This window comes from Heterodontus francisci, chromosome 4, assembly GCF_036365525.1.
Source record: "Heterodontus francisci isolate sHetFra1 chromosome 4, sHetFra1.hap1, whole genome shotgun sequence".
Taxonomy (NCBI): Eukaryota; Metazoa; Chordata; class Chondrichthyes; order Heterodontiformes; family Heterodontidae; genus Heterodontus; species Heterodontus francisci.
In genome coordinates, this window is record NC_090374.1 from 41,328,394 (window position 1) to 41,343,255 (window position 14,862).

General features: G+C 41.7%; 1 protein-coding gene across 3 annotated transcripts in view; it reads right to left on the reverse strand.

Annotated features, from left to right (window-relative positions):
- ufsp2 (ufm1-specific peptidase 2) overlaps positions 1 to 14,862 on the reverse strand; it is a 150,134-nt gene that overhangs the window by 46,537 nt on the left and 88,735 nt on the right. For all 3 annotated transcript variants that reach the window (XM_068029417.1, XM_068029419.1, XM_068029418.1), the window contains exons 6-8: positions 10,877 to 11,069; positions 5,329 to 5,472; positions 4,987 to 5,154 (exon numbers count right to left, since the gene is read on the reverse strand). In XM_068029417.1, the coding sequence (XP_067885518.1) occupies positions 4,987 to 5,154; positions 5,329 to 5,472; positions 10,877 to 11,069 (505 nt within the window). The remainder of the gene's footprint in view (positions 1 to 4,986; positions 5,155 to 5,328; positions 5,473 to 10,876; positions 11,070 to 14,862) is intronic.

Sequence of the window (14,862 nt, forward strand, 5' to 3'; positions counted from 1 at the left end):
CAAAAGGATTTGAGTACAGTAGTAGTGAAATCTTGCTTCAATTGTATAGAACCATGGTTAGGCTGCACCTGGAGTACCGTGTGCAGTTTTGGTCCCTTTACCTTAGGTGGAGCACTACCTAGAGCTACCTAGAACTGTACTCCAGGGAAAATGTAGTCATGGAGACCGCCCTCAATGCAGCCCAGTCTCTGCCAGTCATGGATGAGCAGGACAAACAACCAACAAAATTGGAACTCAGTGATGCCATTGATTCTCTAGCAGTGGAAAAGCCCCTGGAAAGGACGGCATTACCCCTGAAATAATCAAGAGTGCCAAGCCTACTATACTCTCAGCACTCCATAAACTGCTTTGCCTGTGCTGGTATGAGGGAGCAGTACCACAGCACATGCGCAATGCCAATATCATCACCCTCTATAAGAACACGGGTGACCGCGGTGACTGCAACAACGACCGTGGAATCTCCCTGCCCAGCATAGTGGGGAAAGTCTTCGCTCGAGTCATTTTAAACAGACTCCAGAAGCAGGCTGAGCGTGTCTACCCTGAGTCATAGTGTGGCTTTCGAGCAGAGAGATTCACCATTGACATGCTCGTCTCCCTTCGCCAGCTACAGGAGAAATGCCACGAACAACGGATGCCCCTCTACGTTGCTTTCATAGATCTTATCAAAGCCTTTGACCTTGACAACAGACGTGGTCTCTTCAGTCTACTAGCAAAGATTGGATGTCCACCAAAGCTACGAAGCATCATCACGTCATTCCATGACAATATGAAAGGCACAATTCAGCATAACGGTGCCTCATCAGACTCCTTTTCCATCCTGAGTGGCGTGAAACAGGGCTGTGTTCTCGCACCGACACTGTTTGGGATTTTATTCTCACTGCTGCTCTCACATGCATTCAAGTCTTCAGAAGAAGGAATTTTCCTCCACAAAAGATTAGATGGCAGGTTGTTCAACCTTGCCCGCCTTTGAGCGAAGACCAAAGTACGGAAAGTCCTCATCAGGGAACTCCTCTTTGCTGACGATGCTGCATTAACACCCCACACAGAACAGTGTCTGCAGAGACTCATCGACAAGTTTGCAGCTGCCTGCAATGAATTTGGCCTAACCATCAGCCTCAAGAAAACGAACATCATGGGACAGGACGTCAGAAATGCTCCATCAATATTGGCGACCACACTCTGGTAGTGGTTCAAGAGTTCACCTACCTAGGCTCAACTATCACCAGTAACCTGTCTCTTGATGCAGAAATCAATAAGCGCATGGGAAAGGCGTCCACTGCTATGTCCAGACTGGCCAAGAGGCTGTGGGAAAATGGTGCACTGACACGGAATACAAAAGTCCAAGTGTTTCAAGCCTGTGTCCTCAGTACCTTGCTCTACGGAAGCGAGGCCTGGACAACGTACGTCAGCCAAGAGCGACGTCTCAACTCATTCCATCTTCGCTGCGTCCGGAGAATCCTTGGTGTCAGATGGCAGGACCTAATCTCCAACGCCGAAGTCATTGAGGCGGCCAACATCCCCAGCATATACACCCTACTGAGCCAGCGGAGCATGAGATGGTTTGGCCATGTGAGCCGCATAGAAGATGGCAGGATCCCCAAGGATGCATTGTACAGCGAGCTTGTCACTGGTATCAGACCCAGCCATCCATGTCTCCGCTTTAAAAACATTTGCAAATGCGACATGAAGTCCTGTGACACTGACCACAAGTCGTGGGAGTCAGTTACCAGTGATTGCCAGAGCTGGCGGACAGCCATAAAGGCGGGGCTAAAGAGTGGCGAGTTGAAGAGATTTAGCAGTTGGCAGGAAAAACGACAGCAGTGCAAGGAGAGAGCCAACTGTGTAACAGCCCCGACAACCAATTTTATCTGCAGCGCCTGTGGAAGAGTCTGTCACTCTATAATTGGTCTTTATAGCCACTCCAGATGCGGCTCCACAAACCACTGACCACCTCAAGGCGCTTACCCATTGTCTCTCGAGACAAGGAGGCCAAAGAAAGAAAGACAGACCTTAGGACGAATATTATTGCCATTGAGGGAGTGCAACGAAGGTTCACCAGACTTGTTCCCAGGATGGCGGGACTGTCACTGAGTTTAAAGCAGCGATTGATAAATACCAATGACATAAGCGGATATGAGGACAGTGTGGGAAAAAGACACTGAGGTGGACGATCAGCCATGATCATATTGAATGGCAGGGCAGGTTTGATGGGCTGAATGGCCTACTCCTGCTCCTATGTTCCTATATTGTTGCCACACTCAGATTATTAATTCCCTTATTGCTGCATTGCTTTCTTGCCTTCTCCTCTCTCTCTAAATTAATACATCTTCCCTCACTTGATCCCTCACCCCCACTATTTAATTTAAAGGCAACGCAGGTCAATAGAGTGGTCAAGAAGGCATACGGCATGCTTTCCTTCATCGGACGGGTATTGAGTACAAGCGTTGGCAGGTCATGTTACAGTTGTATAAGACCTTGGTTCGGCCACATTTGGAATACTGCGTGCAGTTCTGGTCGCCACATTACCAAAAGGATGTAGATGCTTTGGAGAAGGTGCAGAGGAGGTTCACCAGGATGTTGCCTGGTATGGAGGGCGCTAGCTATGAAGAGAGATTGAGTAGATTAGGATTATTTTCATTAGAAAGACGGAGGTTGAGGGGGGACCTGATTGAGGTGTACAAAATCATGAGAGGTATAGACAGGGTGGATAGCAAGAAGCTTTTTCCCACAGTGGGGGTTTCAATTACTAGGGATCACGAGTTCAAAGTGAGAGGGGAAAAGTTTAGGGGGGGGATATGCGCGGAAAGTTCTTTACACAGAGGGTGGTGGGTGCCTGGAACGCGTTGCCAGCGGAGGTGGTAGACGCGGGCACGATAGCCTCTTTTAAGATGTATCTAGACAGATACATGAATGGGCAGGAAGCAAAGAGATACAGACCCTTAGAAAATAGGTGACAGGTTTAGATAGAGAATCTGGATCAGCGCAGGCTTGGAGGGCCGAAGGGCCTGTTCCTGTGCTGTAATTTTCTTTGTTCTTTTTTTTTTGTTCTCTTACCTGCCTCACTCACAGTCACACTTGCCTGCCCCTAACCAAATGAGAATATCCTATCCTATGGGGTGTGACTGTCTTCTGGAACAAACTGTCCAGGTAACTTTACCCCTCTCTGATGTATCGCGGTGTCTGTACTTCGGCCTCCAGCTCATCAACTAAGCCGAAGCTGTTCAAGCCGTAGAAACCTACTGCAGACGTGGTTACCGTGGATCACACTGGTGTCCACAAACTCCCACATACTGCAGCTGAAACACATCTCCTGCCCTGTCATCCTGACTGTGTTTTAAATAACAAATTAATTATTTACTTAAATGTTTTAATTGATGCCTCTCCTCACCAGCACTTATCATACTAATTAACCCTGGTAATACAATAAACCTTACTACTTAAAAATAAAACTAAACAGTGTATTCACCAGCTTCTTACTTCCCTTTTGTTTGCGTGTCTTAATTAATTATAAAGGTAGCTACTTAAATTTTAAATCTAATTTTACATTTTTCTAATTTCCAGCTATCACCTAGGCAATCTCCTCATTGATAGGTAGATGTCATTGTTATAACAATACTGAAACAACTTGGCAAGGGGCCAGCAAGTTCTGCAGCACAGGTCTTCAGCATTACAGCCAAGATGTTGTTGGGGCCCATATCCTTTGCCGTGTTTGCTGCACTGAGCCATTTCTTCATCTCACATGGAGTGAATCAAATTAGACGATGATTGGCATATGATGGTAGGACCCTCAGGAGGAGGCCGAGAAGGATTATCCTGTTGGCACTTCTGACTCAGGATGGATGCAAGGGCTGTGGCCGCCTTCTTTTTGTACTCACATGCTGGACTCCACCATTATTGAAGATGGAGATGTTCATGGGGGCTTAATTGAAGATGGAGATGTTCGTGGAGGCTTAATTAAAGATGGGGATGTTCATGGAGGCTTAATTACCCACCACCATTCACGACTGGACGTGGCAAGAATACAGATTCTGCAATGTCAAGACGGGACTTGGTCTCCACAAGGACTGTGTGCTGGTCACTCTGACCCTTGACAGGTGCACAGTTCCATGGGTACTACCAGCTTTGTCAGTTTCTCACTCAAATGATTATTCTTTATGTATGAGTTTAAACAGCGAGTAGCTGCAAGATATTCTACCATCACACTATATACAATAACAATCCTGCTCTCACCCCATTTCTAAAAATGCACACTTTGCATCAGAGGTCACTGGGTAGCAATCAAGAGTGAGAAACCTGGCTAATCTTTCCTTTTCCAAGGCAAAGGAAATTAGGCCAATTGTTAGTTCCCTGGCATATCAGCTAACTCAGCTTGGACCAGATTTTGAAGCTGAAACTTCATTTTATGACCTATCAGGATGGAGCGAAATTTGAAGTATGGCAGAAGCAGTGGTGGTGGGGGTGTGTTATGAGGTTAAGGGAAGATGGGATGATGTCCAGATTTGGCTGTGAGCAACTCCACCTACTGCTTCCTCCTCCCAACATAGCTATGCCACCATTTATAGTTTTACTTTTTGAGTTATGTGACATCCTCCAATTGAGTTTGGATTGGGGATTGGCCATGACCCCACAATGGCTCTGCTGCTGTCTGCCATTACACCAGGCATGCCCTTTATATGCTGAAACCTCTTGCATCAAATTTTCAGCAAATTTTCAGCAAAACAATCCATTTCATTGATGTAATTTGCTACGTTAGAGCTTCAATTATTCAATCAAATAGCAAACAAAAAACATGAATAAATTTAAAAAAAAATGTCTTTGAAAGTAAATTTATCACTGTGCTGTATTATGTGGCTGCTGAACAAAGTATTTTTTTAAAATGAAAATGTGTGGCATTAAATAGCATTTTTCTAGGATTCCCATTGAATAAGTCCCAAAAGCATAGAAAACAATTAAAATACTGACAATAATTTAAAGGGATCGTCAAACCTGTTGGATCTTCTCATGTGATGGTATAGGGACATTGATGTACCCCTGACAGTTGAACCAGGAGATGATAGTTTGCAAAGAACGGTATGCACAACCCCATCCGCTGTCATTTATATCATCCTGCAAGTAGTGATGATAGGTATATGATCCGTGTACTACATGAATCTCCTGCAAAGTAAATGAAACAGAATAACTGTAAACTCAAATGTTTAAAGTGAAGTTATTGGAATTAAGTTTTGATTTGGCATAGTTGTGCATCATAAAAATGCTTGTAATGACAAATCATACCACTGTGGCTATTTTACAAAAACTGTATATAACAACATAAATGTAGGCATGTACCTTGAATTCTTCAGTGTTGGGAAGTGGAATATACTTGTGTATATTTTTCAGATATTTATTTGCTAAATCATCGCTTGGAAAATTATAAGCCATGGGACGGCGAAAGAAGGGTTTATCGCCTAGGCCAAATTTGGCATGCAACTCCTGTACATTAAAAAAAAAATGAAGATTTTAATCTGACATCGTAAGATCTTTGGGTCATTCTTTAAAGATAATTTTACAACCTACATGAATACTCTAGCCTAAAAGCACAACCAAAAGACCATAAGGCTCTAATTTCTGCAATATCTATGTCAATTCATTATGGTTGACTTAATGTAGAAAATATGCACACTCAAAATCAACTCTGCTCCTTACTCTAACAGAACACAACTACATATCTGGCAGCTACTAGGGCTGCTGCACTATAGATCACAAGAATATGAAAAATTACTTCCAATTCCAGAAGCAGAACATAACTTGATCCTGTTAAAAAAAAATCTACATTGCAGCTCCACTTTGTCCTCTTCCTTGGTTAAAATGTCCTTTTACTGCCAAATAAATGCAATGGACAACAATCAGAAAAACAAAAAGCAAAGGCTGCAATTCAAATGGGTAGATAAGGATGCCCCTTTGCAATGAGATTGAGTCTAAATTACGACAAATTTAAGCATGAAGGGGAAAAATATTTCTACTATAATATTCCAATACACTGTTCAAGGCCTTGATGTTACGTTACAGGAACAAAGGAACAGGTGCAGGCCATTTAGCTCCTCAAGCTTGTTCCCGCCATTCAATGAGATCACAGTTGATCTGTGATCTAACTCCAAATACCTGCCTTTAAAGGCCTGCTCGGGTCCGCAAAAAAAAAAACACCCAAGCCCGACAGAACCACATCCGACCTGAGCCCGACCCAGCCCGAGTCCTTCCATTTTTTCTCGCGCCCGACCTGACCATCAGTTAACCTACCTTCCGTTTTTCACTTTGTTGCTGATCTGCACAAAATAAATTAACTGTAACAAAACCACCTTTAAAGTCCAAAAATTAAATTAACTTTGGATCCACTTACCTGTGATAGAGCGTGTCCGACCCGAACCCGAATGCTGGACCCGGAAGTGCAACTCGACCTGACCCGAACCCGACACATGTCGTCGGGTCCTGTCGGGTTCGGGTCGGGTAGCAGGCCTTTACCTGGCTTTGCCCCCAACGCTTAATACCTTTAGTTAAATCCATCAATCCCAGTTTCAAAATTAATAACTGACCTAGAATGAACTGTTGTTTGTGGAAGAGAGTTCCAAACTTTTACCACCTTTTGTGTGTAAAGGTATTTCCTGACTTCACTCCTGAAAGGCCTGGCTCTAACTTTTAGGTTACGTCCCTTAGTCCTAAACTCCCCAACCAACACAAATAGTTTCTCTCTATCTACTCTGTATGTTCTGTATCTTGAAAACTGCAATCAAATCACCCCTCACCTTCTAAATTCCATTGAATACAACCCTCATTTGTACAATTTCTCCTCATAATTTAACTTTGGAGTCCAGGTACCATAGTGGTAAATCTACACTACAAAAGGCCAGTATTCCATTACCTTTTTGCTCATTTTCTGTACCTGTCCATGATATTTTAAGTCCCTTTGGACCTCCACTGTTTCTACATTTTCACTATTTAGAAAGTACTCTGATCCTTTTAGGTCCAAAACGGATGACTCACACTTACCTACATTGAATTCCTATTGCCACAGTTTTTCCCATTCACTAAATTTGATAATATCCCTTTGTAATTTTATGCTTCCATCTACATTGCTTGCAATGCCACCTACCTTAGTGCCAGTGACAAACTTGGATATGTGGATCTCTATCCCACCGCCTATGTTATCAATAAGTATAATGAATAGTTGAGGTCCCAACACAGATCCCTGTGCAGCACCACTAGTCACATCTTGCCAAGTAGAGTATCGTCCCATTATCCCTACTCTCTGTCTTCTGCCACTCAGACAATTTCCTAACAAGGTTAACAATTAGCCTTCAATTCCATGAGCTTCAACTTTAGCTAACAGTCTCTTATGAGGGGCTTTATCGAATGCCTTCTCGAAGCCCATGCAAATAGCATCCATAGACATTCCCCTGTCTACTACTTCAGTCACCTCTTCAAAATGTCATGTTTGTCAGGGAATAAATCCTTTATAAATCCATGCTGGTTCTCTCTGACCAGCTGAAAATTTTCAAGGTATTAAGCCACTCTAGCCTTAATTATATGCTTTAGAAATTTCCTAACAAATGTTTGGCTAACTTTTATAATTTCCTGGATTCCCAGTCCCACCTTTCTTGAAATAGTGGAGTGACTTGTGCAATTTTCTAATCTAAAGGAACCGTTCCTGAATTCAGAGAACTTTGAAAGATTATAGTTACTGCATCTGCAATGCTCTCACCTACTTCCTTTAAAACCCTGGGATGGAAACCATCTGGTCCGGAGGATTAACATTCTTCGCTGCCATTATTTTCTTCATTACTGTTATTTTGCTTGTTAATTTTGGTGAGTCCCTGCCACAGATTCAATATTAGTTTTCTTGGGATGTCTGGCATGCTATCCTCTTCCTCTACTGTATAAACTAACAAAATTATTCAACATGTCCGCCACTTTCTTATTCTCATTGACACCATCGCCAATTTACTTTTTAAGGGACCCACATTGCTCCTGTTCAATGTTCCCTCTAAACTGTGCAGCCATGCCGCAACTAACAAGTCCCCACGCAGGCTGTGCATAAACAGCTCCATTAAATTAGCACACGTGCACAGCCATACATACTTAAAAAGCGTCTGCACACTCTGAAAAAAATTAGAGGAAACGTCGCTCCTGACCACCCTCTTTTTCCTAATATAATTGTAAAAAAAAATTGTATTGATTTTGATATCCCTTGCAAATTTCTTTTTATACTCCTTTTTGCAGCTCTTACTATCTGTCTTGTCACCTTTTGTCATTCTTTGTCTCTCTCCTAGTCATCAGGATCTGTCCTATTTTTTGCATTTTTGAATGCTTTTTCTTTTAGTTTTACATTCTCCCTTACCTCTTTTGTCATCCATGGCTGCTTTTTGCCAAGTAAAGCTCTTGGCCCTTGATAGTTTAAGCTGGCTCTGTATCGCGTTAAATTCTTTTTGAACACATCCCACTTACCTTTTGTCTTTTCATCCAGTATCAGATTTGCCCAGCTTGATGTGGACAATCTCTGTCTTACCCATTGAAGTCACCCTTACCTAAATCTGGAATCTTAGTATCTGTTTCGTGTTTCTCCCTTTCAAACTCAATTATATTATGATCGCTATTAGATAAATGTTCACATACAGTTAGGCTGTTCACTAAGTTTGGCTCAATACTCATTATTAAATATAATATGAGCTGCTGTTGCTTCTAGGACATATTGCTGCAGAAAGCTATCCTGAAAACTCAAAAATTTGATACTTTTCTGACATGAGTTAGTCTGCTTATCCCAATCTTTCTGAAAGTTAAAATCCCTCATTAAAACTACTCTGCTTTTGCTCCATGCTTGTCTAATCAGTGCATTTATACATTCTGCCACATCACAGCCACTACCAAGGGGCCTATAAACATCTCCCAATGCAATCTTAAATCCGTTTCTATTTCTTAATTTAACCCATAAAAGTCTCAACTGCCTGCTTACCTTCTCATTATATCCTCTCATTATTAAATTTAATTATTTCAATCACTAAGGCTACTTCTCCTCCTCTACCAATTTCTGCTTCCTCTATGTAGACCTTACAATGTAGTATATTCAGATCCCAATCCTGACCATTTTGCAGCCAGGTCTCAGTAAAAGCTACCAGATCATACCCTCCAAGCTGAATTTGCGTCTACAATTCATTCAATTTGTTCCTTTTACTCTGCATTTGTATATAGAACACTTATTTAGGCCTAAAGTGTCCTTCTGCTCTAATGTTTTTCTCACACATTTCTTATTTCTCTCTCCTGATTTAATTACTTTACATCTTTTAATTTTCTCTTGCAGTGCCGAAAGTTCAATTTCTGGCTATTCCTCTACTCTCTTCCGTTTTGTTAATTGTTCTGTTAGCACAATAGAGTAAGGACGTTTTCATATATTTGACAGATGTTTCCATGCAGGTGGAGTTACCCATTGCGATCTCTTAAATAGACACATCCCATTTACCAAAGTCCAGCAGCAGGTTGGTCAGTGCCAAGATTTAGAAGCCTATCTGGTACTTGCATTGTCACTACTGGAGTTTAATCCATCCAGTCTGTCAGTATAGGAGACTTCCTGCCATCTGTCCAACCAGGATCACTCCATCCACTAGGGTATTGCTTTACATAGAGGTATATCTGGAGCCAAGACAGAACATTCCCAGCCTTTTAGGATCAGAAGCAGGCTATTCAGCCCTTCGAGCCTACTTTGCTATTCAATTAGATCTGTACCCTTTGCTTATTTCCCTTGGTGTCCTTGTCTAACAAAAATCTATCCATCTCAATCTTGACAGCTCCAAATGTCTCAGTATCCACAGCCTTTTGGGGAAGAGTATTCCAGATTTCTACTAATTTTTGTGTGAAAAAGTACTTCCTGATTTTGCTCCTGAAATACCCAACTCTAATTTTAAGATTATGCCCCCTTGCGCTTGATTCCGCTACCAGAGAAAGGTTTATCTCTACCTACCGTATCAAATCCTTTTAACATTTTTAACACTTCAATCAAATTGCCCCTCAATTTTCTATACTCAAGGAAATATAAACCAAGTTTGTGCGACCTGACCTCATACTCTAACATCCATACCTCGGTATCATTCAGTAAGCAAAACTGGTCAAACAGTACTGTAGTCCTACAAAAGCAAAATACTGCATACGCTGGAAATCTGAAATAAAAACAGAAAATGCTGGAAATACTTAGCAGGTCAACCAGCATCTATGGAGAGAGACACAGTGGACCTGCCTGGCTCAAGTTAGCCACAGAGGGTTGCCTCTGTTCCAACCCCAATCACCCAGTATGTCATCTTGCAGCGAATATCCTCTCCCATCCCTCAAAGCAGGATATTTACTCAAAATTGATGGCAGGGCAAAAAAATAACTGAAGATGCCTGTTTGGGCATAGATGTTTAAAGCAAGTAGAAGTAGTGTAGTGGTTCTGCTTCAAAAGCATTTTGCAGTTTCATTATTTGAATAAGTGTAATATCCATGACATGTAATGTGTAAGAAAGGAAAACTTAGATGGAAGTAGCATGGAGCGTGATTTAGAAACTTGGGAAGTGACTCAGAAACCAGCCTTTTCACTGCTTCCAGGAATTTTATTCAAAATTGGGCACCATATATCACATTACAGTCAATTAGCGTGGATACTATGGGATTTATCTTGAATGTGTGCATCATGCAGAATCATGTTTCCTATTAAAAAACCAACTGAAACACACTGTAACGGCCGAAAAGACAGATTGTGCCATTCAAAAAATTGAGCTTCCATCCAAAATTAATAAAATAAATTGCGACTTTAAACATTTAGTAGTTCGTGGACAGACTGCATAAATGGAAAAAGTGACCTGGACTCCAGCCATACTTTTCGTTGCGGTTCCAGATCTTCTTCCACGAATCCAGCAGGGTATATTACTGTAGTAAGAGTAGTGTTCTCTGGCAATTCAAAGTGGAATGGTTGTGGTACTGGGACAGAATGTGCTTTTGCATATCTCTGAATGCAGTTGTCCATCTCAGACAGCTGTGCAGCAACTGCTTCCACAAACCGATCCTGTACTCTGTCAAAAACAAAATTTATAATTAATACTAAAGGCATATTCTAAACTACATACGTTTGACAAGAAAACTACTTTAAGCCTCAAACTCATGCACTGTGGTAATTTAGCTTCCCTGCCAGCTGCTGCTGCTTTGTCCTCAAATAATGCCAGAAGAATTAACACCTTTACATTCAATAAGCTTGGAAACCATGGTATGGTTTCCCTCATTCTTCTATCAAATTTAACAATTCAGGTTCACTGCTAAATGGGTTGGGGAAACTAAAATCATGAAATCTGTAGCTTTGCAGAAACAAATGTTCTTTCCAACCCATCAGGAATTTTCCTGTAATAAAAACAGAAAATGATGGAGACATGCAGCAGTTGCAATGCAAAGACAGGCAGGCTAATTTTTCATCTGCAAAACCTTCATCGGTACTGAGCTCTGATCAAAGATTGATATTCAAAACACTGATGAAGCTGCAACAATTTCTGTTTTATTTCATATTTCCAGCATTTCAGTATTTTCTTTGAAGGCTTTTTAAGAGCCTAGGTCTGGAATCCATCCTCAGTTCTTTACAACAGGACTGATGGTAAGCATAACAGGAGGAAGTTCAGCTACAACATAGACTTTGGTCATATGATGAAAAGGTAATCTTTAAACTAATGTTCCAGGTATTCAAAATAAAACAATCTTAGAGAAACAACGGGGGAAACCTGTATGCACATTATAAATAAATTCCACAATTTAAACCCATAACATCAGTTGTGGGGAACCTACTAGAATCTGACATTAAGCTGACTGGACGAATATGAGCTGCAGTAAGCCAGCATGGCTTTGTTATAGGGAGGTTATGTCTGACTAATCAGGTTGAATTTTTTTTTTTTTAAAAAGCAAGTCACTAAAGGAATGTCCATGGATGCTATCAATAGGAACTTCCAGAAGGCATTCGATAAGGTTCCACAAAAAAAAATGATTGGCACAAAACTGGACACAACCTTTTGCCTTGGGATGAAAATTGCTTGGGAGGTGGGAGAGAGACTGATGATAAAGGTGTCATTCGGGAAATAAGCAGTGCGCCTTTAAGGCTGTAAGAGATCAGTACATCTTTAAGGCAACAAGCTCAGAGACTGAGCGAAAGTGCATTCTGGTTGCTTAGCTACAACCATAAAAATCGAGGAGACGATATACAATGTTGCCATTTGACTTCGAAACTGGGCGACAGACAGACAGTTAACACAGCTGTGTGCTAGCAGCTGAAGTGAGAAAGAAGGGCTCTCAGACCATTTAAACTGAAGGGAGAGAAGTTAGTTTATTATTCTCTCAAAATTCTAAAAAGTCAAGCCAGATTAATTCCTTGAAGAAAATAACCAATTATTGATATGCTGTGTTCATCACTGGAAGAAAGAAAAGTTTGATGCTTCAAATGCTGAACTGAACTGCTGAATTCCTAACTCTGAAAGGATTCTTTCCCAATCGGACCTTGGAAGACTGCAAGTAAACTTGGACTGTGTGGAATTTGAAGATCATGCATAGGAAGCGTAATCTGCAAAGACGTTATTGTTATTTCTATTTTTTCCAGCAGCTAATTAAACACCAAACTACCATTAGTTTGGGTATATGTATGTGAATGCAGGAGTTAGATTTCTTTAAATAAGTTATAATGTCTTCAGATATTGGTTTATCTTAGTCGTATTTAAGATTTTAGTTTTTTTAATAAACAGTTAATTTGTTGATATCTAAAGATACCTGGTTTGATTCGCCTCAGTCAGGGGTTACTAGATTGTTCAATTCGGCTGCTGCTTTCTTTGAGCTATGTATGATGGGACCTGTGGAGCGGCAGGACTGAATTGACAGTGCGTCGTTCCCATTGCAATCAGAATCATATATTTTGATTGGGGGCTTTGTCTTGAACAGTTGTAACTTAACAAAAGGTATATGCTCAGATTAGTAGTTGTGACAGCAGTGTTCACCAGAGATTTGTTTTGGGGATTGAACTTTTCATTACATTTATTAATGACTTGGATGAAAGAATAGATTGTTAACATATCCAAGTTTACTAATGAGGAACAGTAAGCTGCGTAGATGGGAGCATGAAGTGAGAAACATACAATGGTTACAGCACAGGAGGCAGCCTCTTGGCCTGTCGCATTTGTGCCAGCTCTCTGCAAAAGCAACTCAGCTAGTCCCACACCCTGCCTTTTTCCTGAAGCCCTGCAAGTCTTTTTTCTTCAGATAATTATCCAATACTCTTTTGAAAGCCACGGCTGAATGTACCTCCACTACACTCTTAGGCAATGCATTCCAGATCCTAACCACACTCTGTATAAAAAAATCTTTTCCTGATGCCGCCTCTGGTTCTTTTGCCAATCACCTTAAATCGGTGTGGTCTGGTTCGCAACCCTTCTGCCAATGGGACCAGATGCTCCCTATCTACTTTGTCCTGACCCCTCATGATTTTGAACACAGTTAGAAAGGGGTATAGACAAATTAAATAAGCAGCTTCTTGTAGGAAAGTCTACATTAGACCAGTGGGAGTCATTCAAAAAGGAAATAGTGAGAGTTCAGGGCAAACATGTTCCCGTAAAGGTGAAGGGTAGGTCCAACAAGTCCAGGGAACCCTGGATGTCGAGGGATATAGAAGATTGGATAAGGAAAAAAAAGGTGGCTGATGGCAGATTCAGAGGCCTGAAAACAGCGGAGGCCCTCGAGGCGTATAGACAGTGTAGGGGGGTACTTAAAAAAGAAATTAGGGAAGCAAAGAGGGGGCATGAAAAAACACTGGCAGACAAGATAAAGGAAAACCCCAAGGCATTTTATAAGTATATTAAGGGCAAGAGAATAACCAGGGAAAGAGTAGGGCCCACTAGGGACTAAAGTGGCAATGTGTGTGTGGAGCTGGAGGACGTAAGTAAGGGTTTGAATGATTACTTTTCATCTGTTTTCACTATGGAGAAGGACGATGTAGGTGTAGAGATCAGGGAGGGGGACTGTGATATACTTGAACAAATTAGCATTGAAAGGGAGGAGGTATTAGCTGTTTTAGCGGGCTTAAAAGTGGATAAATCCCCAGGCCCAGATGAAATGTATCCCAGGCTGCTATGTGAGGCATGGGATGAGGTAGCAGGGGCTCTGACACAAATTTTCAAATCCTCTCTGGCCACAGGAGAGGAGCCAGAGGACTGGAGGACAGTGAATGTGGTACCATTATTCAAGAAGGGTAGTAGGGATAAACCAGGTAATTGCAGGACAGTGAGTCTAACATCAGTGGTAGGGAAACTATTGAAAAAAATTCTGAGTGACAGGATTAATCCCCACTTGGAGAGGCAGGGATTAATCAAAGATAGTCAGCATGTCAGGGGGAGATCATGTCTAACAAATTTGACTGAATTTTTCGAAGAGGTAACTAGGTGTGTAGATGAGGGTAAAGCAGTTGATGTAGTCCACATGGACTTCAAGGCATTTGATAAGGTCCTGCGTAGGAGATTGGTCAAGAAGGTAAGAGCCCATGGGATCCAGGGCAATTTGGCAAATTGGATCCAAGATTGGCTTAGTGCCAGGAGGCAGAGGGTGATGGTCGAGGGTTGTTTCTGCGATTGGAAGCCTGTGACCAGTGGTGTACCACAGGGATCGGTGCTGGGACCCTTGATGTTTGCAGTGTACATTAATGATTTAGATGTGAACATAGGAAGTAAAATCAGTAAGTTTGCAGTTTACACAAAAATTGGTTTTGTTGCAAATAGTGAGGAGGAAAGCCTTAGATTACAGGACGATATAGATGGGCTGGTAAGATGGGCAGAGCAGTGGCAGATGGAA